The 26,562-nt window shown below is 34.0% G+C and overlaps 1 protein-coding gene across 9 annotated transcripts in view; it reads left to right on the top strand.

The window, feature by feature from the left end:
* LOC144968002 (uncharacterized) overlaps positions 1–26,562 on the top strand; it is a 156,929-nt gene that overhangs the window by 98,362 nt on the left and 32,005 nt on the right. For all 9 annotated transcript variants that reach the window (XR_013644492.1, XR_013644494.1, XR_013644493.1 and 6 more), the window contains 3 exons: positions 3,100–3,154; positions 7,407–8,113; positions 14,320–14,421. Coding sequence is in view for 4 of the 9 variants with exons in the window: in XM_078905922.1 (XP_078762048.1) it covers positions 3,100–3,154; positions 7,407–8,113; positions 14,320–14,421 (864 nt within the window). In the remaining 5 variants the exon portion in view is untranslated. The remainder of the gene's footprint in view (positions 1–3,099; positions 3,155–7,406; positions 8,114–14,319; positions 14,422–26,562) is intronic.

A 26,562-nucleotide genomic window follows, 5' to 3' on the forward strand; every position in this document is an offset into this window, starting at 1 on the left:
CCTAATGTATTCCTCTACGTAGCCTTCGATCATCTCTCACACGGCACCACTTTATTATCTGTACCAAAGAGTAAGTTAAAATCGTTTGGTGATCGCTCTTTTCAATATTATGGCCCCAAACTCTAGAATACCCTACCGCAATCCATTAGTGAAATCGATAATATATCAAACTATAAATCTGCTTTAAAAGCCCACTTTTTCAACATACATTTTACACCAAGCCGACTGTAGTGTTTGTATACTATTATTTAAGCAATTTGTATTTTGTTTCATTATTTCATTCTGACTATACGTATGTCCGTAACGTAATTCATTATCTGTACTGTAAAGCGCTTTGAGATGTTTGGTTTCATGGAAAGCGCTCAACAAGTGTCATTTACTATTATTATTATTATTATTATTATTATTATTATTATTATTATTATTATTATTATTATTATTATTATTATTATTATTATTATTATTATTATTATTCCGTTGACTTATTCTCTTCACGTCCATTACCTTTTCAGGATGTCTTAAGTTTACTTTTCTGTTATCATTGAGCGTAGTTAACATTTACATATTTTTACCACAAAATCTATCAGTTAAATTAAGTAAAAGAAAAAAGTGTAAAGAAAATTCGATTAGATTTCAATTTACCGCAGAGAGCACGGAAACACGTTTTTATGCTCTCCGATTTTCCATTCAATGAAAATAATGTCATTATCTTAAGAACTTCTTCTGAAGGCAAAGTTCGAAAGCTCAACGTTTTCAATCCAACTTAGACCACATAATATTACCAACAAACGGTTGCTATAAAAATAAACACGCCAAAGAAGTCTAAGTTTTAATTGGAAGCAAATTCAAATACTGTTCTGCATAAATTAGTCTTAATCAAGGAGCACTGAAAGGATCTGACCCTTAAATCATCCTCATTCTTCACTCCATTAGCCATTAAAGATGATATTCTCTATCTCAACTTCTTCTCTTGGTCACTTAAATGAACACGAGAATTAAACATACTCTATTTTTCAACATAAAAACTGTACCTAGGACCCTTAGACCATGCCAATCGCTTGATTATTTTTGTGAAGTAAGAGTTATCAGATTGTTTTATTTATGTCTTTGTACTTTTGGTAGAAGTTGGTGAATTCCATAACAGAAATATGGCACGGCGATATGATTATTATTCCTATTTTCATGATTTCCATGAATTATGTTGTTGCCCACATCATATTGAATTTTTTTTTTAAATCACAGTTTTTTTGGTTTTATTTGACTGTATAAATAGAAAATACCTGGCTCAAATGTTTATTAATGGCGCTTAGGATAATAATTATAATAATATTGACCCACAATAATTAGGATAGATGATTGAAAATGTCTGCGGTTTTTTTTGTATGACGCTTCACATATTTTAATTCTTCATAATGTTGCCATAAAATATATACGATGTTGTTTGTTTATTTTAATAGGCGTCAAAAATATAACATGACGTCTTTTTTATATTTGTAAAAAAATGATTCTTTTTATCATTCCGATATCATCAGTCAAAACCTACATGGACAATTAGTACACGTAGATCAACGTGGAATAATACGTATACAATTTTAGATTCTGGAGAAAACCTCTAGTGCTGATACATTCGAATGTTTACTATATAACGTTATTATATTTTGATATAGATATGTCTATATCGGATTGTTTATACACGATAATATCTTCTAAAAGCTATAAAACATAATCAATCCAGCATCGACATACTGACAGTAAGAGACCACGATTAAAACTGCGGTCTAGATTCGTAGATATGATATATTGAAAAACAAATTTAAAATTACCAAACAGGAGAATTGTGATGGAAACTCGGTCTGTTAGATCTGGCGGAAAGTACTTTATTAGCGTCCTATCCAAAGGGTAGCAAGCAATTGCTATCGTCCGTTTTACACTATAGAAATCGGGATAAACTCCGGCTCCATGAGCTTAATGGCTCTGAAGGACTACTTTCATACAATACACAAAAAATACAAAATACTTGTGTTTTGATTCCGTCGACTTTCGAGTTTGATGGAAATATCTGAAGAAATTTACTTAAGATAAAGTAAGTAATTGGCTTGTAAATGTTCAGTAAGTTTATTTATTTTGGTTTTTGGTACTAAAGTTCAGTGCTATTTTTATTCTTAGAAGAATGTCCGTTTTAAAAGATGTTTCGTTTACAGTCAGTTCAGGACAGTAAAGCAACGTATAACGAATGATATATTTAATTGGATCACCTAAGATTAATAAGTCGTGTGGGATTTTTAAAAAATAATTTGTTTGATTTGTCGCATGATAGAAAGAAGTACACCAAATTAAATAAGACATGCAAATGTAAATATTAGGATGGCGTTTTGAATAATAAATGATCTCTTTTTATGGTCGTCTTGGATTATTGATTATTGATTATTATGATGATCTAATGAAAATCATGAGCGTATTCATCATTGTTGTTCCAAAAGACCGTGTGTTGTTTTGAGTGGGTTTTGTTACACATATATTGTATATTATCGGCTATATAAACACATCCAGTCCTATTACAATCAAAACTGTCCATCATCTATCATCTATCGTCATGAATTATTTTCTTCTAAGATACATACCACAGATCAGCTTGGCTTATCCTGTGAATACAAGACTAAACTGACCAAAATATGTAATCGATAAGGATGTTTAAAACAAATGATTGTCCAAAACTTTGCTATGTTAGTTCGGTGAATAATAATAAATGTTCATCCGTCTCTTGTTATCCCTTGATATTAATAGCACCTAACCAATGCAAAATATAATAAAGAAGAGGAAAGCTGTATTCACCTTTGTTGACATTTTGTTAAGTTTATTTCTCACCTCAAGTGTGTTGTTGTTCTACATTGAACGCACATTGAAAACAGGTTATACGATGTTGTGATAAGGAGATGAAAGATGTGGTTTGACGTACGAATACATAAATGCCTTCAAATACAGTAACAAACGTTTTCAATTAAACAGCAGCTTTTATATTTGGAGTTTACAAAGCAAAATGGAGCTATATTGTTGTAATTAATTGCATCGTTGAACAACAATTCTGAATTTTATTTTCAGACTGATGTGGAGAGGATAAATCCTTTTCGTCACAAAATGAACGAAGAATCCAGTGGTGAGTAGAATAATTTTACCTATATTATTGTTTAGCAATTTTACAATAAGTTTTAATAATCCTAGTCAATTTAAAGTGCTCTGAGCACTTCTTTGGGATATGAGAGAGCGTTCAACAATATCGATACACTTAGCCAGCAACATCTATATATTATAAGATGTCTATGGATACAGCTCATCATCAATGATCATCATCATCATCATCATCATCATCATCATCATCATCATCATCATCATCATCATCATCACCATCACCGCCACCACCATAATCATCGTCACGAGTCTGTATCTTTTTTGGGCAAGGTCTGGGGGAAGGGTCCCATTCAGTTAAAATTATAGAGATTATTGGGCCTATTGTATTCACTACGTTGTCGACTGATTAGAGTTGTACGGCTATGTGGTCTTATGGTATGACACTCGCTTTCGGATCGGAAGGTCCTGGGTTCGATCCTGCTCGGCGCATAGTTGAATCCTTTGAAAAAGGTTCTTTACTCACATTCTCTCACAGTACTCAGGTCAGTAACAGCCGTTAACAGCTTTGTCTCTGTCAAAAAAAATTGTAATATCGCCTAACAGGCGAATCATGTGATAGTGTGGATGAGCTGAATGACTGTGTGAGTGAGTATTTAAAATTCTGTGAACAGCTAGTGTCTTGTAAAAAAGAAATAAAATATTATCCTAACAACAAGCCTTGGATAACAAAAGATCTAAAACTTTTATTGAACCAAAAGAAAACTCTCTATACTAGTGGAAACAAAAAAGATCAGAAAACAAAACAAAAAGAGATAAAGAGAGTAATATCTAGTTGTAGAGACAAGTACAAAAATAAAATTGAAAAATGCTTTTCTTCTGGGGATATACAGGACACGTGGCGGGGGCTTAAAACTGCTGTTAACTATAATCCAAAGCCCACGATTATATCAGAAGACATCGAAATTGAAACTCTAAATAAATTTTATTCACGTTTCGACACAGCAAACAAATTTGATATTGAAAATGAAAAACATAAATTAGACAGGGCTTTGGAAGATGAAATGACTATTGAGGTCAGTGAAGAAGAAACGAGATTCGTATTTTCGAAACTAAACGAGAGGAAGGCTGCTGGGCCGGATGGATTGAAAGGAAAATTATTAAAAGAATGTGCCCATCAGCTTTCCCCATTTATACACATATTTTTAACTGGTCCCTCCAATGCGTTTCGATCCCTGAAATTTGGAAAACTTCAAAAATTATTCCTGTTCCAAAAAAAGAAAAACTTGAAACTATGAACGATCTCAGACCTGTTGCACTGACTTCAATAGTCATGAAATCTTTAGAAAAACTTGTTCTTGTTAAAATTAGGAATCAGTTTATGCCATTGAGTGATAGTCATCAATTTGCTTACAAACCAGGACGTGGCGTAGAGGATGCCATTTTGCTGTTTACAACAACATCTACAGGCATCTAGATCACGCTAGGAGCTATTGCAGATTGCTTTTTGCAGATTTTTCTTCAGCGTTCAATACAATGCAACCTCAGTTGGTTTTTCAAAAATTGACTAGTCTGAATTTAAACAAGTATATAATTGCTTGGGTGCTCGAATTTCTTACGGAGAGAGCACATTATGTTCAATTAGGACAAAACAAATCTTCCTGTATAACTACAAATACTGGTGCTCCTCAAGGTTGTGTATTGTCCCCTGTATTATTCACAATATACACGAATGACTGTAGAAGTCAAAACCTGAGTGTACCTTTAATAAAGTTTGCAGATGACACCGCTCTTCAAGGCCTCATAACAAATGCAACGAAGTGGCTTATAGGCAAGAAATTGATAGATTTGTGTCTTGGTGTGATGCCCACCACCTAGAGCTTAACATAAGCAAGACAAAGGAGCTAGTGATTGACTTTAGGAGAGTGAAGGAACCGATAGAACCGTTAAAATTAAAGGACCAATTCGTCCAGCGAGTTCCTCACTACAAATACCTTGGTGTAACGATTGATGACAGGCTCAAGTGGGATGAACACTTGAAAATAATTAAGCATAAGATGTGCAGACGTACATATTTTTTATCAAAACTCTCTCAGTTTAGAATAGATAAAACCCTCTGCACATTATTTTATAGAGCAGTAATTGAAAGTGTTTTGTCATTTTGTATAACAGCTTGGGGAGGCAATTGCTTAGCAGTGGAAAGGAACAAAATAAATTCAAATATTAAAAAATCCATTAAACGCTATATAAATGATGTTGACGATGTAGATCTTGTATTAATTTTGTATAAATAAAATAACTAAAATATTAAATGACCAGTATCATCCACTAAGACCATCAATTATTATGTCAGAAAGAAGTGGTCGCCCTTTCTCTATTTCAACGAAAACAGAGAGACACCGAAAATCTTTTCTGCCGTCCAGTATTAGGCTTTATAACAACAAGCAATAATCATTTTATATAACAATTTCTCATTTTTACTTTTAAAAAATATAAATATTAATTTATTAATTTATTTGTTTTGCAATCTTTTCAATTTTCAATTTATAGTGACAGTTTTAACTATTATACAGTGTTGAAATTATTCATATTATAAAGTGCAGCTCTGGTTATAGAGCTGCTCCTTTTAAAAAAAATATCTATACATCCTATTTCCATTGTATGTTTATCTTATTGTGTAAATTATAACACGTCTGTACAAAAAATGTCCTTTTTGGGATGCAATAAAGTATTATTATTATTATTATTATTATTATTATTATTATTATTATTATTATTATTATTATTATTATTATTATTATTATTATTATTATTATTATTTTATTATTATTTTTATTATTATGACTCTTTCTACTTGTTAGGCGTTGCTGTTGGTCAGGGACCCTTTGTAAAGCGCTTTGAGCACATTTAGTGTATATTGCGCTATATACAAGCTCAAGTTACAATTCGCACCTTTGTTTATTTTTTCCATGGATGATAGGTAAATAATTAGGTAGTTAGACAGATAGATACGCCAATAAACAATCTGACAGGTAGATGAATAAATAAAGAAAGATAGAAAAAAAAGAGAGTGAGAGAGAGAGAGAGAGAGAGAGAGAGAGAGAGAGAGAGAGAGGGAGAGAGAGACACACACACACACACACACACACAGAGAGAGAGAGAGAGAGAGAGAGAGAGAGAGAGAGAGAGAGAGAGAGAGAGAGAGAGAGAGATTGATAGTAACGAAAGTGACAGCGCATGTTTATGACGCGTCGTTAGTTTGGACGTTATATTATTCCATCATGTCCTTTGTCAAGCTCATTTACTTTCTTTCCATTCTTGAAGTAGAAGAGATAAGGATTGTAGTGCATAAAATACTTTCGGAATCATCATTTGATTCGTGTTAGCAATGATATATTATAATATATATATATATATATATATATATATATATATATATATATATGAATAATAGCAAGAGAGATGGCGGAGAAAGAAATAAGAGAGAGAGAGAGAGAGAGAGAGAGAGAGAGAGAGAGAGAGAGAGAGAGAGAGAGAGAGATGTTAATTGATCTAATGGGGTTCGAGACATACCTGTTCTGTTGCTTGCACGTGTGCAGTGAGATATCCTTTGCATAGCTGTCGTGTGTTGCAGTGCATTTATGCTATAGGTATAGCTTGTTTCAGGGGGCAACAAAGTGTTGTAAGAAAATATGTTATCTCAAAATTCGTACATATAATATTTTTCTGACTTAACAGCTCTTATCTTACTCTGATCTCTCAAGTCGATTTGTACTTTTGACGGTTTGTTTGTTGTTATCATTTAGAGTACTCAAATAAGCACAACTTATTAGCTTATATTATACTGATGTGCCTTACATCCCTCATTGTTTGTTACTTCGTGGTTATTCAATGTTTTCTTGACAGCAAATCAACGTCTATTTGCTCCACCGGAAATGGATTGTATAATTTCTTCATGGTGACAAACATTTTCTCTCTTGATTTGTTTTCATGTGGTGGCCAAGCTGAACTTGTGTATAGTATAGCAAAAACAAAAAACAAAAAAAAAAAAACAAACAAACAAAAAGACAACAATGAAATGAATGAGATCAATAAGTTTAAATTGTAACGGAAATTTTTTGCAATGATGATTTTTTTTGTTTTATGAGGAAATGGCCTAAATTTTATGTGTAGGCGATGTGTGTCTATTGACGTTCGTAAGTTCAACTTCCAGTAAAATGAATATACTATCAACACTGCCGATATTGGAATTTTAAAACTCACTTTATTTCTTGTTTCCTCAGATGCGAGTAGAAAACGCATCACGGAGCACGGTAATGCTTTACATGAGGAGGCCACAAATAAAGATGCCAATGCCAATCCGAGAATTAACTCCGATGACAACAGACCCAGCAACAACAATAGAGTAAGAAGATATCTACCAGCTTCCACCATATCATCCTCCTCCACATCAAATCCATCTCGACCTACAGGACTTCCTACAGGAACTACCACAAATTCCGTCACAGCGTCAACCTTGTCTTTCCCAGATATGGCGTCTTTACCACCAGTACCATCATTACCCCCATCTTCATCGTCACCTTCAACTTCATCACAGTCATCTCGTATTCCAGTCTTCGAGGAAAAGAGAACAGCCACTACAACCAGCTCAAACCTAAGCACTAACGTTGATGATGCTGTCTGTGGTGCAGTTGGGGATGTTCCTCCAGTTAATGAATCTAGAACCACTGCCCCTACTACTTCAAACCAATCGTCTTTCTTTAATAATTCATCTAACCACAGCGGCAATCGTGCAACAGCCTCGTCATTTTCCTCACAAGATTCTTGTTCATCATCGTCATTATCTCTATCCTCATCTTCTAATTTATTGGAGTCCCCGATCAAAACCTCTAATCAACCAATAACAATTTCTATGACTTCATCCTCTGACGATATTATGGATAACTTTACTGAAGATTATGCCAATAGTGAGCATCAACGGCGTGCTGAGGTAAGTGTGTTTTTACTCAGATAACTAATATTATAATTTGCTGATTAGTAAAACTAAGTCACCTGTTCACCCTTTGCTCTTCTTAATAACCCCTACCTCTCTCTCTCTCTCTCTCTCTCTCTCTCTCTCTCTCTCTCTCTCTCTCTCTCTCTCTATTATTATATATATATATATATATATATATATATATATAATATATATATATATATATATATATATATATATATATATATATATATATATATATATATATATATATATATATATAGATATATATATATACATACATAAATTCGAACACATACTCATAAATGCACGAACACACGCTCTACTTTCAGAACACTCTAGTTGCCAAACGTACATAGATACATAGATGGGGGTAAAGATATAATGTGAAACTAACATTGAGAAAGAGAGAGAGAGAGAGAGAGAGAGAGAGAGAGAGAGAGAGAGAGAGAGAGAGAGAGAGAGAGAGAGAGAGAGAGAGAGAGAGAGAGAGAATTGATTATTGTACACCGAATGTTTTACTTAGTGGAACGCAAGTCCGCAACGATAACACTACAGGTAACAGACTGATAACAAAGGTGAAATGGAATATGAGTCGACAGAATGCGTGGTTTTAGCTCAAACAATGATAATAATTATAATCGTTTATTGCCTAAAACTCGCCCCTCGAAAGATCTAAGCACATAACATCAACACAGATGTCAATATTTTCGCAACGACGGTAGTTGATGTTTTAATTTTCTTTTAATTAAAAAAAAAAGAAATATAATTATATTATGATAAAGACAGACAACAACAAATAATACAATATGCATTTTAATTTTAAGGTGCGCAAAAGCATAGTCAAAGGATGTGTTGAGTTGCCAAAAATGATTTGATGTTTACGACCGAGATGATTTTCTTTAATTAGGAGGATAAAATCAAATCAATATATCTTTTTTGCACTTAAGAGAGGGAGGGGAGTCTCATGGATAGAATTTAAATTGGGAGCAAAAGTGTAATGTAAAAAACTGATGGAAGTGTAAAGACACTCTTCCCGAGGACTGGATACTTGGATACTTACCTTGTTTAATTGATCTTCTGGTTTCAGAGTGATGACATCTTATTTTCAAGTCTAAATATATGCTGGTCGTCAATAAATATTATCCATTTTCCCTCTTTTAGGTCCAGTAATCTTAGGAATCTGCCTATGCACCTTGCTACTAAAATATTTATGCCACATTATGATTCAGTATAAAATCTGTTCATAATTAGTCATGAAGGACTGTTTACAAACACGCTTCCAAGAAGTTTGGAACCGGAAGTGTAGAAGGTGTGACGTCACGACCTCTCTGCCCTATCGATTCATGGTCATTTAGTGTGGTTTTGCAATGGTGTAGCTCACATCGTTTAAACAATACTGACATAACTTTTACCATCATTCTCTCTCTCTCTCTCTCTCTCTCTCTCTCTCTCTCACTCTCTCTCTCTCACTCTCTATCTATCTATCTATCTATCTATCTATCTATCTATCTATCTATCTATCTATCTATCTATCTATCTATCTATCTATTTATCTATCTCTCCACTTACCTACCTACCTACATACCCTACCTCTCCCGTCACATGTCTAAGTATGGCGAAAAAAGCACAATAAACAACTGAAGGTTGGTTTTCCATATCTCGTTATATAGGTTTTCTACTTTTTGAGATCTTCCATCCATGAGATCAATTCAAACGTAAAATCTATTTTAAGGATCAGATGGCACAAGGAATTACTTTAGATTTGTGTGAATTTGAAGTTTAAATATGATAAACTGATAGACCGAAAGAGAAATTTTAGGGGAAATAATCCTCAAAATCTCAAAATAGGAAAAACGGAGTTAGGGAGTTTTGGAAAACCGCTCTTCAACTAATTATTCCCTTCACCTTTAAATAAATCTTCTCATTTAAGTCAGATTAAAGTCTCCAAACTTCTTCTTTTTTAATAAAAGATACGTCGATCACAGTCCAACAAACAATCAGTAAAGGAGGATTATCAAACACACGAAAATCACTCTATTAAATTTATAACAGATCAGTGCTCTGTTTATTTGACTTCATTTTCTTTAAACATACGCCCACATAATATTATAGTCTCGTCATATCTTTTATCTTGATAAAACTTTGATAAATGCAAACCTGAACCACATTGCTATTTAAATGCTCCCATTATAACAACTAGACTTAACAAATCCTTTAATCTTAGGAGCAACCACTCCTGTTGTTTATCTCTTCTATAAAGAGGCATTATCTTTTTTTCTTCTTAAAAGCCTCGCTTCCACGCATAACCTGAAGTAAGCCAGTCTTGAAATTAAAAAACAAACAAACCGGGAATAAAGTATGACGCTGTTTCAATACAAAGTAGAAACCCTAACCATCCGAGATTTTACAAACTACAAGAACAAAATCTTAATTTAACACTTGTCAAGTGTAATTAAAATTCCTGTATTGGTTAAGACACAATGCCGATTATACCAAAGTCGTTCAAAAATAATGATATCGAAGTTTCCAAACTTGCGTCTTGTTTTTAGTTTTCGTGAGAAACTCACATAATAAGGTTGTCTCCTGTCAAACCAAGTCAGAATACAAACAAATCAAAATGTTCACTGAATATATTTTACCATAAAAGCAATAGGTTTATCGTATAAGTTCGAGTGCTGGAGTAAGTTGCCAGATGAAGACAAGATTACATTTCATTGACAAACAAGTCATAAAAGTGAACGCGCAAAATCATGTAACACTGTTTAAAATAAAACCAAATAAATTTTCCAGACTTTGTTCACTTTATCCCGTTCGGTCATTTGTTTTTCAACAACACGGGACAACTTCCCACACTCGTAACATTAGTCAGTCTTACTTTTAAAAACAAGAGAAATAACATTCGATTTATTCCTAAAGCTGAACGGCCTCTAATGAGTCCTGACTTGATGATGATGATGATGATGATAATGATGGTGATGGTGATTATGATAATAATAATGATGATGATCGCGATGATGGTAATAATGATGAGAATAATGGAGCTAAGGTCACGTGATCCTAACTCAAAGAATGCTTAATGAATGTTTTCCAGGACGTCGAAAATTCCTATAAGTTCTGACATAGCTATACATCTTTCGAAAGGCGTGCGTGGGCATACTTTGCAATGTTGAAAAGACAGTGTGGATTTTTGATGTTCTTCGAAATGTCTTTTCGTAAACAGGAAAAGGCTCCTAGCGCGTTCCAATTTTGATGGCAACAGCGCAAAAAGTTCGTATCGGAACACAAACGAGCGATTTTAAGTTTAGTGCGCTTTGTGATATTCGTCATTCGACGATTTTTGTATATCTTAATCTGTACATTTCTAGTAGTAATAATGATATTGATATATATAATATGATAGATAGATAGAGAGAGAGAAGAGAGAAAGAGAGAGAGAGAGAGAGAGAGAGAGAGAGAGAGAGAGAGAGAGAGAGAGAGGGCGGGGGAACTTTGTGTTCTATCGGTGTAAAGCTTTTTTTGGAACCAATAGATGGACTCAATTATTAACAAATGCTGCTTCTGGAGAAAATCCTGGAGTATCCAGTGTTGACGAGGCAGTTAAAGAAAAATAACAGCAGGGTAGCACAATATACCTGGCTAGTGTGATATTCTAATTATGCTCATCAGAATGGCGAGTGTGAAGTGAACCGTTGCGGCTCAACTCATTTCAGGTTCCCAGTTTTAAACACCTTTTACATATTCCTATCCTTACAGTTGTCTTTTAAACATCAACTACCTATCCATCTCTCAACACAGGGGTATTCATACACCATGATAGTTATTTGTATACACGTCATTCAACTTTGCGTAAATGATTAATCATCCTTTAAAAGCAGCCGTTGGTTAGTACCCGTGTATTCATTTTCACTATTTAAAAAAGATATTTGACTAAACCACATGATATACAATAAACACCGTTGCGATGCTTTGAAAAATATATTACGTTATTGATCATTGTAGAGGTGATTACAAGTCAGCCGGTTTTGTGCTCCTGTCTTCATCGGGTTCTTTTTTCCTTGTTCGCTCAGAATAGTTGGATATTCTCGTATTGCAAAGAAATGAAATTGCTTAAAGCCACCAAATATTAAAGATTCATTTGTTTTACATTCAAAACTCGGGTATAAATACGCGTCGTTTGTGGATGCTCGTTATTTGAAGGAATAAACGTGGGGAAAAATATTCGGCCAAAAACCTTGAATGCTCAGGGGACATTACGAAACAAAATTATTTGGGGGGTTTTTTAAGCCAGGATTCTCTCCCTTATTCCTTGTTTTCTCTCTCTCGAGTTCTGCTTGTGCGGTGGGTATGCATAGCCGGGACTTTTCAATGAAATCTTTCGATGCAGTACAAAATCCGTGCCTTTAATTGTTTTGAAGTAATTTAAACAATCCATTTCAAGAAACTTTCCTTCGAATCTAATTTAGTCCTGGTTACCCATGACTGATGAGTGAGCATAATATGTTTGAAAACAAAATCTGACTCATGTGGATTTTGAACTAAAATCTAATGTGTGAGTCAAGTGATTTTACTAATTGAATCACTAGGACCACCCGTGCCACCGGCTAGCCCAACGTAAGGAAAAAAACGTTATATTGATATTGAGTGGCAAATACAATTGGATCGACGTGCACATATTACATATATGCAGGTCTGACATCCGAACCCACTTATGAGCCTTGTTTAACATTGTTGTAATGGACCATATTTTGCGTCATGTTTTGAGATTTCCATTACAACAATGAGCCCATAAGGAATTGGATTATCAGGCCTGCAAAAACGTGCACGTCGGATCAGATCAATTATAGCTCAATTAAAACTGTTTTTACGATGCCATTAAAAATCATACAATTATAGTTGTTGATATTGGAAACACATTATGGAAATACAAAATCTAATCAATAACGGTGTAAAAATATTGTAATAATACAATGTGCAGTAAAGAACATTCTCCAACAACTAATATATCATTTTTAGTTAATTCGTTTCTGTCCTCAAATAACTATGGAGCCCGACGTCTGTTCCTCAACGTTGTAACTGGTTTTACATATCATGCGGTGATTTTCAACTACTTATATTATATCATTACCATTGTTCCCAGTGAGTGGCATATGGAAAATGCCATAAATATTTTCATGCATATGAAATAGCGTCATCAAAGGTTATAGTCTGTTCTAGTAAGCCATCAAAACTTGAAGGCACATATGCGCCAATTACTTCTCTGCGAAATGTCTATTTTATTCGAAAAAGTCATAGATAATATTATGAGCAGGTTGCGGCATGATATGTGTATGAATAGGGACAAACTATAAAAGCTCCTTAGTTAAGATTACTAAAATATGTCATATAAAAGTTCAAGTAGTCTTTCGGAACTATAAAGCCATAGAGCCGGAATTTATCTCGGTTTCACTAACGTCAAGTGAACAGTAGCAATTGCTTGTAACTCTTTTGATAGGACGCTAGTCTATCACAAAGTACTTTCCGCCTGATCTAATAAACCGAGCTACCAAATCACTGCTGGGTGGATAGAGAAGAGGGGGGTGTGGGTAGAAAATATCTTTATTGCACCCGGGATCTATCTCAAGTCCCTTTGCGTGTGAAGCAAGTACTCTACCACCTGTACTATCAGGACTCCCATAAAGGTTAAGGCAATGCAATAAATTGATAACCTTTTGATATATTAGTCGCCCCTTTTTTATATTTGTATCCCACGCCAAAAAGCAAGGTCCATTGTGTCTCATGATCACTTGTTTCTTATTGATACTTCCTTTTTCCAGTTAAAAAACCGTGCTATCTATGTTGATGAACTCCGTGTCGGAATCTTAACGTCATGGCTTTTCTAAAGCATATTGTTGCAAAATAACACCTCTTTACGGGTTAACTAGAAAGAACCAACGAGGAAAAAAAAAATGCTAGGCACATTAAACAAGGGAAGCCACTTCCGATTGGTGTATTCAGTAGATAAATTAATACCCCTTGTGAAATCTTGATGTCCAAATCTAATAATTAATTAAATAAAGGCATTTTAATTTAATCTTTTCTCCAGACAATACTCGTACCATCATCTCCACCATCTTGATAAAATAATAACCCGTGTGCAATCATGTGTCCAAATCAATAATTGATTAAATCAGGGCATTTTAATTTCATCTTTTCTGCAGACAATGCTCGTACCATCATCTCCACCATCTTCTCGCCACGCCTTGAGAGGACACCAAGGCGTACAGCCATTACCGCAAGGGCGACTAGCAAGAATTAGACAGGTATGATTGATTTTTCAGCCTTCCTCACTATCCTTCCCCTCTGTCGGCTCCATCTCCAATCATGACCTTTGCTTTTGTGATTCTGGCAGGAGTTAATATGTTTTTCACACAAGATTTCGAGTCGGTGGGCACTGGATAATGATAGAAATTCCGCAAACTCACCTTCCATGATTTATAAACCAGTCAACATACACAAGACAAATGTCAATAATGGTCAAATTCAGATAGGATGAGTGCGAAAGGTGAGATCTCCAAATGTATGTTTTGCACACACATACACACACACACACACACACACACACTTACACACACCTCTCTCTCTCTCTATCTCTCTCTCTCTCTATCTCTCTCTCTCTCTCTTATTTTATATAATATATTATATAAAATATATATATATATAATATAATAGAGAGAGAGAGAGAGAGAGAGAGAGAGAGACAGAGACATAGAAAAAATTTAAAACAAACAAAAATATATTAATGAAAGCCATACAAAACATTGGCATTCATACAATTATAGAGAGGGAGAGGTTGATGGGATGAGAGAAGTGTTTAGATAGAGTGGAAAGTGGAAGAGTGAAAGGAGAAGTGAGGGAGAGTGTTGAAAAAGAGAAGGTAACGAGCTCATAAATTAAAGAGAAAAAATAATGAGACACGGTAGAGAGGTAAGGGGAAGAAATAAAGAAATGCAAAGAAATAGGGGGGAACGATGGAGAGGAAGGGAAGGTAAGGGTCAGAACGCCAAACCATTTATAAGTAACAACACGATAATATAACCTATCTAGAAAGATCCGTCAGAGTAAGCCTTAGCCAGTCGGATAAAGGTCTTCAACTGCCCCAGGTAAAATCACCGTTGTGTTTTTGTTTTAGTCTGCGGTGTTGCTTTGTTGACTGAAATGTCATCGTATCAGTCAGATTTCTGAAGCTGATTTCCAATATTGATTTTTATGATTCTTCGATACTGATTTGTCATTTTAGATCAATTGATAATGAGAAGGAAACTATTATTTGAATAGGTGATATGTGAGAAACTAGGCTGAGGCACAGGGACAATGAAATAGTTGTGAAGTTTATGAGCTTGTATTTTGAATTTATTACAATTTAACGGCCCAAAATAATATCGCTTCAAACTACTAATAGCACATGTCAATCCAATACCTTTATCACATTATTCCTTTCAGAGTTATTTCTAGAATTTGGTAGACGCCATAATGTTGTTTGAAGTTATTAAACCTTTTTTTTTTTGTATGTGTTTTTTTTCAAACTATAGTTGTGAAACTTTCCTAGACGTCTACCAAAATTGTTCCAACAAGCAATCTGATATTACCTTGATGCGTAATTTTTATGTTAACTTGTCAATGTTTTGCCTGTCTTGATTGGCGAACAATTGATTGACTAGTACATAATCTATCGGTCTTAGTACATAATGGACAGTTCAATTATCTGGATGGAATACCTCGCATTACATAGCGGACAGTTCAATTATCTGAATAGAATAACCCACTATTGATGGGTGAGCAGTTCATGTTTTTTGCCATACAAAACAGCACAAATCATTGATCCATTACACTAGCTAATAATAATAATGTAAGCACTCGAAAGTGTTAGCACAATAAGATTCGTATAAAACAAAGTTTTTGTGTTTAGAGGAATTTTTCGACCATTCCATGTATGGAAATGTTTTAAATCAAATAAATAGTTTTAATTGGAGTGACGCTGAATAAGAAAAACGTTCTGAATATTAAACTCCATTAGCTACATTCGTACACAAATGATTAAAAACCGTATGTTGTAATAGAGAATATTTTGTGATGCTTAGAGACTTCCATTCCATTAAAACAATTTGGCCTTTGAGACATGTAAATAACTACTGAAATCCCATTACAAAAATGTTTAATCTCTGGGTCATACTTGAAATAAAATATGCAGATTTATTCTAATTTTAAAGTGATATAAGGGACGAAATCGACATTGAAATGACGCCATGTTCTGTTGTATATGAATTGGGTTACCAGACCATGGATTGAAACATACACTTTAAGGACTCAAGCCATCCATCACACTTTACCTTTAAAGATACACCCTTTTGATTTTAACACTTGATCTTAATGTTACATTTCAAATGACTCTTGTAACACGTCTTTGAACATTTGAAGAATAATTGATTATCGAAACAGCTAGCTGTTTGAGATCATATGTTCGTGTCAAAGTTCCACCAAAAGTCTTCAACAATTAAATGATTCAAATTGTTAAATGTCAAATTGAAAGGATTTAAATAAATGCACTGTGAAAACATCTTGCGTTTTGAGCCCAGTATATCAATACATTTGGTGTGATATACATTAGTGTGAGTTAGTAGTGCCTCGAGAATGGGATAGATTTCTGTTTTACCCTTTTACCTTTATAGCAGTTCGACTCTTTTCATGTGGTCATCAATTTAGGACAAGTAGGACGAGACGATTATCCAGTGACAACTCCTAATTCGTAAGACTATGAATGGAATGTGTACGGTATAGCTTTTAATGAACAATCACATTTTGCCTTGGCTTGAGACCATTATAAGAATAAAGTCACCTATGTTAGTATCCTAGTTTTTAAGATCAAGTTCTCGTGGCCTTAGACAATTTAAAAGGTTGTCTTTCTCGTATCGTCATGTCACAGGTGGAATTTATCTTGCGTTGAAAATAAATGGGCTTTAAAATTAGTTAGATACTTATTTTTTCATTCATTTCTTAGGTGTGACTAAATTTTAAATAATAGCTATTGGCGTGTTAGTCATGCTTACCATATTCTTTTCTTTGGCATTGATGGCCAAGAGTTGCTGGTCTCGTCTTTTAATAAAGTCAAGCGATGTTTAAGGTATTCACTGACCGAATAAGTGACAATGACCGTAAAATCTTGGCTCTAACGTGTCTTCTTATGTTAGTGTGGTGAAAAATAATGCTAAAATGAAAATAGTGAAGGGGGAGGGGGGGGGGGTTAAAAAAGACGTATACCGTTAGGGGGAGAACAGTGTTTTAAATTATGAGAGAAAGAGAAGGGTGATGATAGCACAATGTTAGATAAAACTAAATTGAAAAAATGGAAAACAAAATTAAACTAATGCTACATGCAGCAATACAAATAAAACAAAAATACACACAATACCGGCGTTAAACAAGACTAGGTAACAATGATGAGGACATTCCAAAAACACGGTACGGAAACAAAAGTATAATTCAAATGAATCAACAAAGAAACACAAATGAATCAACACAGGAAGAGTAGAGAGCGGCGGGATCAGGCAGCTTCCACCGTTCTCCACTTCTTATGTTAGACGCTTTACATTAATTACCTCAATTAGTCATAGTATAGGTAGTGTCGGATATTGTAAGAGTGTTTGTTTTAAAAGACGCGATTCACGCAAATTCTACTGTATGAAATGGACAATTGTTGCTGTTTGGCTTTCTTGGAGACTTAAATGAAAAATATTATTATACCCTTTTGGTTTTGGGAAAAAACAAACAACGATTTTGCAATATCGTAATAGCTTTGCATGCATTTCTATTATCTTTTGTAAAAAAAAAATCCCCAAAACCCCAAACAAACAAACAAAAAAAAACCAAAAACAAAAAAAAAAAAAAACAAAAAAAAAAAAAAAACACAAAAAAACAACAACTGCAAAACGTAGGATTCTTTTTTTTCTGAGGCACTCGTCAGGTTTGAATGAAAATAGATTTATGATATCCTGTCTTAATGGCTAATAGTTAAATTCGAAAACCAATCATTGTAAAAAAGAATATATTTTGATAAGAAGTAATATAGATGAGGTCATTGGAAGGGTATAATAATAATAATAATAATAATAATAATAATAATAATAATAATAATAATAATAATAATAATAATAATAATAATAATAATAATAATAATAATAATAATAATATTCTTGAACTCCTCCATTTACAAATTATGAACTCGTTCCCAATGCGGTCTCCCAAGGCCACACAACAGCATTGGGAACTTGTTCAAAATTCCCAATGCTGGCGTCAAAGAGTCTTATATTGAAGCTCAATGACCTCGATAAAACAATGGAAAGCACCCCACAATGCTCATTTTTATTTCTTCGTTTTGTTTTTCCAATAAATAGGTACACAATGTTTGCTTAATTCTTATGATTATACTTCGTATTTCGACAAACGAAATATAAACACTAGAAGCACTGTAGAAACGGACGACTGACCTTTCACTCTTTATAGAGATAATTGCACCCACTGAATCCACGCGTAGATAGCAGGGGCTTTAATTAATGAGAGACAGATAAAAGGGACGATAACAAAGAGATAACGTTACACACGGAGGTTAATTAACAATCCGTCATCAACACTTGATATCATGATCAGTGCAGAATAGAATAGAGTGTAGAAAGGAATACAAACATCTAATACCAATGGATAATTGAAGACAAGTTTATTGGAATTAATCTTTTTGCTGGAATTATTATGACGAAAGCTGAGGACCGCAAATACGGTAATTATTTATTTCAATTGCTTAAATAATAGAGCTATAAATTAACTTTTCATGAAAATTGATTTTGCTCTTGTTTATACAAATAAAAATTTATCAGAATTTTCCAAAATGATTATTACTATTTATTCATTCCATGAGAGTTCTGAAGTATTCGTTTTTGTTGAAGTGTATAGGTTAATGCGGCATGCTGCAACAAAATAATAAGAATGTTGATTTACCAGTTACCCTGGAAAGACACATATTAAAATATTTGGCCAGAAAACTCGTCCTTCTATTATCAATCGATTTAAATGACACTCATCTGGCAATAACTCTCAAACCTGGTACTTGGCGATGTCCCATGTCTAAGAGTTTTTGCCAAGATGAGAGTAATTTAAATCGATCGATATGTGAAGGATGAGTTTTTGGCCAACTTTTTAAATATGAGTTTTTCCAGAGTACGGCTGTCAACTGATTAATTGTGACTACCGCGGCGCTTAAACTCTCCTCCACATGTTAATGTTACCACATTCGACGGTAATAATAATATAATATCCCTTAATATGTAATGATTATTTAATGTTTTGGGGAAAGAATAGTGCGTAATTGATAGCTCTGCAAGCTATTATATTTTGGCCTTCTATCTCATGCTGATTGTGCGGAGTCGAGATTAATTAACAAAGAAAATGAAAAAGGAAAACAAAGAAATAAAAACAACTTTTGAAAATAAATTTTTCTGTAATTCTCATAGACCTGAGAATATTTGCATGCAAATGGATCTTTTTGACGTTGGTTTACGTACTCTTATTTCATACTAAGCGAAGCAAATAAAGATTATTATATTATTGAATATATTGTGAATCGTAAATTTATTATTGCTTTTTTTGACACGCGGTTGTTTTTTTTTTTTTGTTTTTTTTTTTTTTTGCAGTATTTTCTCGTAGCATTAGAACCTCTAAAGGGCGAGTTTCCTTCAAATTCCTTTTTCACCTAGGTATTATTTTTTCCATTTACAACACAGATTTAAAGATTTTAAAAAAATTATGCGTTTATATAGCGCAATATCCAATTAATGTGCTCATCGCTCTTTACATGGGAATTCTTAGCCAACAGCCACACATAATATGTAGGAAGAGACATGACGCCTGTTAGGCGACATTATGATTTTTTCGGCCGAGAAAAGGCTGGTAACGGCCAGGCACTCAATTTACACCCGAGTACGGTGAGAGAATGTGAGTAAAGAACCTTTTCCAAGGACTCAACTATGCGCCGCTCAGAGCCCAGGACCTTCCGATCCGAAGGCGAGTGTCATACCACTAGACCGAATAGCCGCACACAAAGAGGAAAATAACAGCAATGCTTGATATGAAGAGAGAGAGAGAGAGAGAGAGAGAGAGAGAGAGAGAGAGAGAGAGAGAGAGAGAGAGAGAGAGAGAGAGAGAGAGAGAGAGAGAGAGAGAGAGAGAGAGAGCAATTTCTTCGTTTGTGATTCACCATTTGAATTTTATCGGTTGAAAGAATACAAAAGTGGTCGAGCTTTTAAAATAAATGTTCTAGTGGTTTTTATTAATGTTATTTGAAACTTAGACACAGAGCAACATTTACCCAGATACATATAAACATGTCAAAAGGAAACTTATAAAACATGATTTATGACGATTTGTGTGGGACATGAATTACACAAAAGTACAAACAAGCACGTTATAAGGTCAAATAGTAAGATATTTCTAGAACTTCCTTCGTGTTGACTCACAAGTCTAAGATATTTTTTTTCTCCAAAATCCTTTCAAAATTTAAAAATCTTTTCCTAAAACTGGATCTCGACTACTTTTTTTGGATTAGTTTGAACTTCAAAAACAGAATAAATCGCTTTGCATAAACCTTCAACGGCTTGTCACTCATTGCAGAACAGAGTCCGTCGGATTAGGCAATTAATATTGAGATCGTTCTTCCAATACAATTATTATTTCGACAATATCTACTTTTATTTTATATTATCACAGTTGGAGACTATCCATTGTCGATTTTTGTAAACCAAAAACGAGAACGAGTCCTAAATTAAACTGATACTTAGAAAAGACGGTGGAATAAGATATAACTTTAATGGAATAAAGTCTCTCGGAGGCCATTACGTAATGGAGCCGAGATTTATCTCAATTTTTATAGCGTTTAACGACAACCAGTGCCCTCTACTCTTTGGATAAGATACCGGTCTATCCACAACACTTTCGCTAGATCTGACAAATTCAGCTCCCCAATCGCTGCTGGGTGAGCAGGGCGTCAGAAAAAAAATTAATCTTAAAATGAAACAAACCCATTATTATTTTTTTTTAATTCGGAACTATTAGTTTCTTAACTCTTTTTGATTTTGAGCATCCTTTGATAATAAAGGAGATTAGCGTCTTCATAGAAATAGACAAAAATTACAGTTAAGTTTCCTTTGTGGTAATTTTATTAAATTAAATGCCCCTTAACTTTTATTTTGTTGGCATACGACTTAACGGCATTTTGTCACGGAGAGAATATGTTTTCTTTATTTCTTTCAGAGCAATCTTTTCTTCAACACGAAACCTACTCCTCTTTCCTTTTGTTCGATCCCGGATGTAAGGCATTCATTCCTTCTCAGATTTTAATGTAACTTTGCACAATTTGTCATGTAATAAATATTTTGCAGTTTGTATTATTTTGACTTTTATTGGCTTTGATTTGAATATATCCCCAAGTCACCAAATCTGGTCCACGGATAAAATAAACTCTAAGTATATTATCGTCTTCATTATTCTTTGGCAGCATCATCATCATCGTCATCATCATCATCATCATCATCATCATCATCATCATCATCATCATCATCATCATCATCATCATCATCATCATCATCATCATCATCGTCATCATCATCATCATCATCATCATCATCATCATCATCATCATCATCATCATCTCGTCATCAACAACATTATCAACATCGCCTCCATCTTCCTAGTCGTTATCGTCACCATGAATGTCGTCACCAATCGACTACAACTATTTAATTCATAAACGTTATAATTATTTTCTGCTCTATAAATAACAATGTTTATCTTTGTAAAATATCATTTTCACCAGAAGTTCACTATCTTAAAACCAGATTAAAACACAGTTTAGCTATGCATTATACTAGACCAAACGCGACCGAGTTTATTTTATTACATCGGCACAAAGGAGTTTTATGAGTCCATACAAATACATTAAAATCCCTCTCATTGTCAATAAAATCGCAAGGTTTATGATTTTCATTATTATCAATAAATCATTTCATTGACATACGTGTATCGAACAGACAATTCTTACCTATCTATCTATCTATCTATCTATCTATCTATCTATCTATCTATCTATCTATCTATCTATCTATCTATCTATCTATCTATCTATCTATCTATCTATCTATCTATCTATCTATCTATCTATCTATCTATCTATCTATCTATCTATCTATCTATCTATCTATCTATCCATCTATCTATCTGTCTGTCTGTCTGTCTGTCTGTATATTTATTCACTAGTTATCCATCTATCTATTAATTTACATATTTATTCTCTCTCTCTCTCTCTCTCTCTCTCTCTCTCTCTCTATATATATATATATATATATATATATATATATATATATATATATATATATATATATATATAAATAAAGGCTGGCTTTCCCAAACTAGTTAAGTCGATTTTTCTAATGTTTGAGATTTTTCCTCCATGAGATTAATTGAAACGTAAACTTTATTTTAAGCATCATTTGGTACAAAAATTTCCAAAGATTTGTGTGAATTTTAAGTTTAGATATGTTAAAATAATAGACCGAATGAGAAATTTTAGGGGAAATAATCTTCAATATCTCAATATGGTGAAAAACGGAGTAAGGGAGTTTTGGAAAACCACTCTTTATATAAAAATTGAGCTTTATATAGAGCAATATCCACTAAATATGCTCAAAGCGCTTTACAAGGGGTCCCTGGTCAACAGCAACATTTAACATGTAGGACAGGACATGACACCTGTTAGGCGATATTACAATTTTTCGGACACAGACAACGCTGTGAACGGCCAGGAACTCATTTTACACCTGAGTACGGTGAGAATGTGAGTAAAGAGCCTTCTCAAAGGACTCAACTATGCGCCGAGCGCGAGACTCAAACCCTGGAATTCCGATCCGAAAGCGAGTGTCATACCACAAGACCACATAGCCGCATATATATATATATATATATATATATATATATATATATATATATATATATATATATATACACACACACACATACAAACATACATACATGTTTGTCTGCCTGTCTGCCTTCGGAGATTTTTCAGTCTACATATGTCTGCCCATCTATCTATATATCCGTCCCTCTATTTATTCATGTACTATATATCGATCGTTTGGCCCATTGTGTGCCAGCAGTAGGTTTGAGAGCAATAATTTCTTCTTTGATTATACGTTTCTATCTTTTCATTTTGCTATCGTCTTTATAATCCCATAGCGCTCGTTATTATTGCCTTAAAACTTCGGCTTTATGCATATTAGGTATCATTCTGTCTTTGCCTCTGTCTTCCTGTCTGCATTTCTATTCATTTCTATCATTATTAGCATAATAAATCCACAATTTAATCATAATTTTTCGTTACCAAATTCACTATATTTTTTCATTATTCGTGTGTTTCATTTTCAACTGTCTTATCCATTTTTTAAAATGTTTCGGGTTAGCATTGTTCCGTACAACCCATGTTAAATTTTTGCCAACGAGCACAGAATTACTGGGAAATCTAAAAATTATAAATATATTTTTTACAGATTGAAATACCAGTAACTTGCAAACCTTTTTAAAAAAAAAAATTAAGGATATTTCCATCACACGTTGATTCAATTGGTAATTTAGATTATCTGCTAGGGTATAATGATCGGTCCTTCATATTTGACTTTGGTCCTGGGAATCCAATCTGGCCACCCTGTTGCCAAATTCATTTGCGCGCTCCTACAGACTGTATTACCGGACCGATTTTATCGTCAGATTCGTCTCTATCTATGTTGATTTACATAGTAGTATAACAATTAAATACAATAGTATAATAATTAGAATATGCGTTTGTCTGTTCGTAATAGCCTTTATTTATCCGCAAATAACATAGCGGGTTCTCCACTAGTGTATATAAATAGAGCCATTGGGTGTTCTCCACAAAGCGCTTTTTTTGCTTAATTTCTTCGCTAAAGTGGCGTCCATGATAACAAAATATCCAACAAGGAAGGTATGTTAGGACTGTGAACCCATCCACCCGCACTTGCACATAATATCCTTTCATCTATGTGTGCTTTCCCATCATTTCTCCACTTAAATTGTTTGCTATCCCTAAAAATATATTTGTTCCACAATCATTTTAGTACATTTCCATAGCTCCACTATGCTTCATACCTTTTTAGAGTGCTTCGTATACCTATCCTCTGCAGGTTGGGTAGATTCAAAATTGTATCCCATCATTTCAAGTTACTGTAAGGTTTTCATTTTTGTGCAAAGCAGTAAACAAAAATGACTATAACAGCTTCAAAAAAAAAGAACAAAATACTAAACACCGAATCGGTCAGACTCAAAACCCTTCCTCAGCCAACAACAAAAACAATAAAAACATAATTACTTAATAACCAAATAAGAATGTTTTTTGTTGTTAGAAGAAGGGTTTTGAGTCCGAAACCTTCCATGATTAGTATTTTGTTATTTTTTGAAGCTGTTATATTCATTTTTGTTCATTAAATTTTACAGTCCACAGCTTCTAGCAGCTTTGTTTCTTTTTATTTTTTAATATTCCCCACTGTCTGTTGTTGAGTATGGAATAGACTGGGTTAATATGTTTTATGCGCTATATCCAATGTGATCATTGTGACCCATGCGGTCGTTGACCATGTTTGACTTTGTTACCTTACCAGAATATATCCCTCAGCCATACAGGTCACATGTGGATTCCAACAATACACGATGAGACTGATGATAGGGATTTACAGACAGTCAGTCAAACGGATGAATGACACAAATTCCAGGTTACATGGCTATGGTTATCCGGGTGATACAAGTCATAATAGCACATTTTACGACCCAGCTGATTTGAATGCAACCTTACCGTCTTATTCAGATTTTTAGTTACCTACTCCAAACACTGTTTATACTGGACCAGTGTTTTTATGAGTCTTTCATATCGATATGGTTATAGCCTAACCCCCTCCCACTTCCCTCCACCAACATATACACAATGAAAATGAATATTTTCAGCCCATGTTTGACTTAAATTCAATCGAATAAAAAGCAAAAGCAAAACGAAAGCGTAGAGTGTAAACCCACTATTCTAGTTGTTTTAGTTAGCGGCCAAAAGGAGCAGCTATGACCCATTTTATAGCTTTGTTAACAAATTATGATGACGTCTTATCGTTTCTTGGGATAAAATATCGATATAACGAACGATCGCAGCCTGTATGTATGCATATTTACTAACCTAACACAACTTTATACAAGAGTTTTCATATTCCTTACGGATAGAACACAGTCGTATATAATTAACGTGCCTTATTATTTCTATCATGTTTATTCACTTTTTGTCCTGGTTCGATGTGTGGCATTTCGGCAAGTTATGGATTATGTGTGGTTCAGCTTCTATTAAGTGGTTTCGTGAGCAAGCAATGCATTGTTAATTGAGAGAGGTAATAATGCAATCAGTTCTCTTAAAATGTTAGTTTCATTCATTAATAAATTAATATCGGGGCACGGGGGAATTCGTTTGAGATCATGTTTTCATACGACCTGCATTACATGTCAGCGAATTAGATATATTATTAAGATTTGAAAGTATACGTCTTTACAATTTTTTTTTTCATTCACGGCATGATGAATCATAATCAGCATATCTTTTCACGGACCTCCGACTCTAGAATTCTATTCGTAGCATTTTAAATGAATGATAAAATAAAACGTTTACTACAACAATAAAAATCGGTGACTTTTCTTTAATTGGATATGCTATTGAAGCTGCGTGCACTGGATTGTTCTTGTGGCTGGATTCATAACTTTTATTGAGCGCAACATATTGCACGAATCGACACATGTTATTTATGTTTTGATCTTTTGCACAGCTGTTCTGGTTCTTGAATTATTGGTGAATCTTGATTTAATTCATATTTACCAGTTATGTGATGTAATGGGACCGATTTTGAGAGGTATTTTTAAATTTTTTTAAAAGCGTAATATAGTCTAGACTATACAAACTTTCCTGTTTTCTGTTCTCACATAATGATATGGTTTCACCAATCATCAAAGCAATGCGATATAGCTACTCCAGTTTGTCATCTTCGCGCTCTACAATGTTTGTCACTGCATGGATAGTCAAAAACTCATTTTTACTTTCATCGAATTGAGTTGTGTGTAAAGTATGATACTTTACAGAACACACGGGCGAGTTCTGCGCTCGTTGTCACCCACTCAGTCATTCACAACGCTCAAAATAAGACTGTAGATGCATATTGTCACTCGGCAACCACAATCTAGGATCCGACCCAGCTGTCGAAATGCTCAACCTTTTTCATAATGTCTTTTCTATAATGTTCATAATTAATTAGCAAGCTCGTTGACTT

The sequence above is a fragment of the Berghia stephanieae genome, chromosome 3 (assembly GCF_034508935.2).
Source record: "Berghia stephanieae isolate SIO BIC M18660-M18661 chromosome 3, UCSD_Bste_1.3, whole genome shotgun sequence".
NCBI classification, from domain to species: Eukaryota; Metazoa; Mollusca; class Gastropoda; order Nudibranchia; family Aeolidiidae; genus Berghia; species Berghia stephanieae.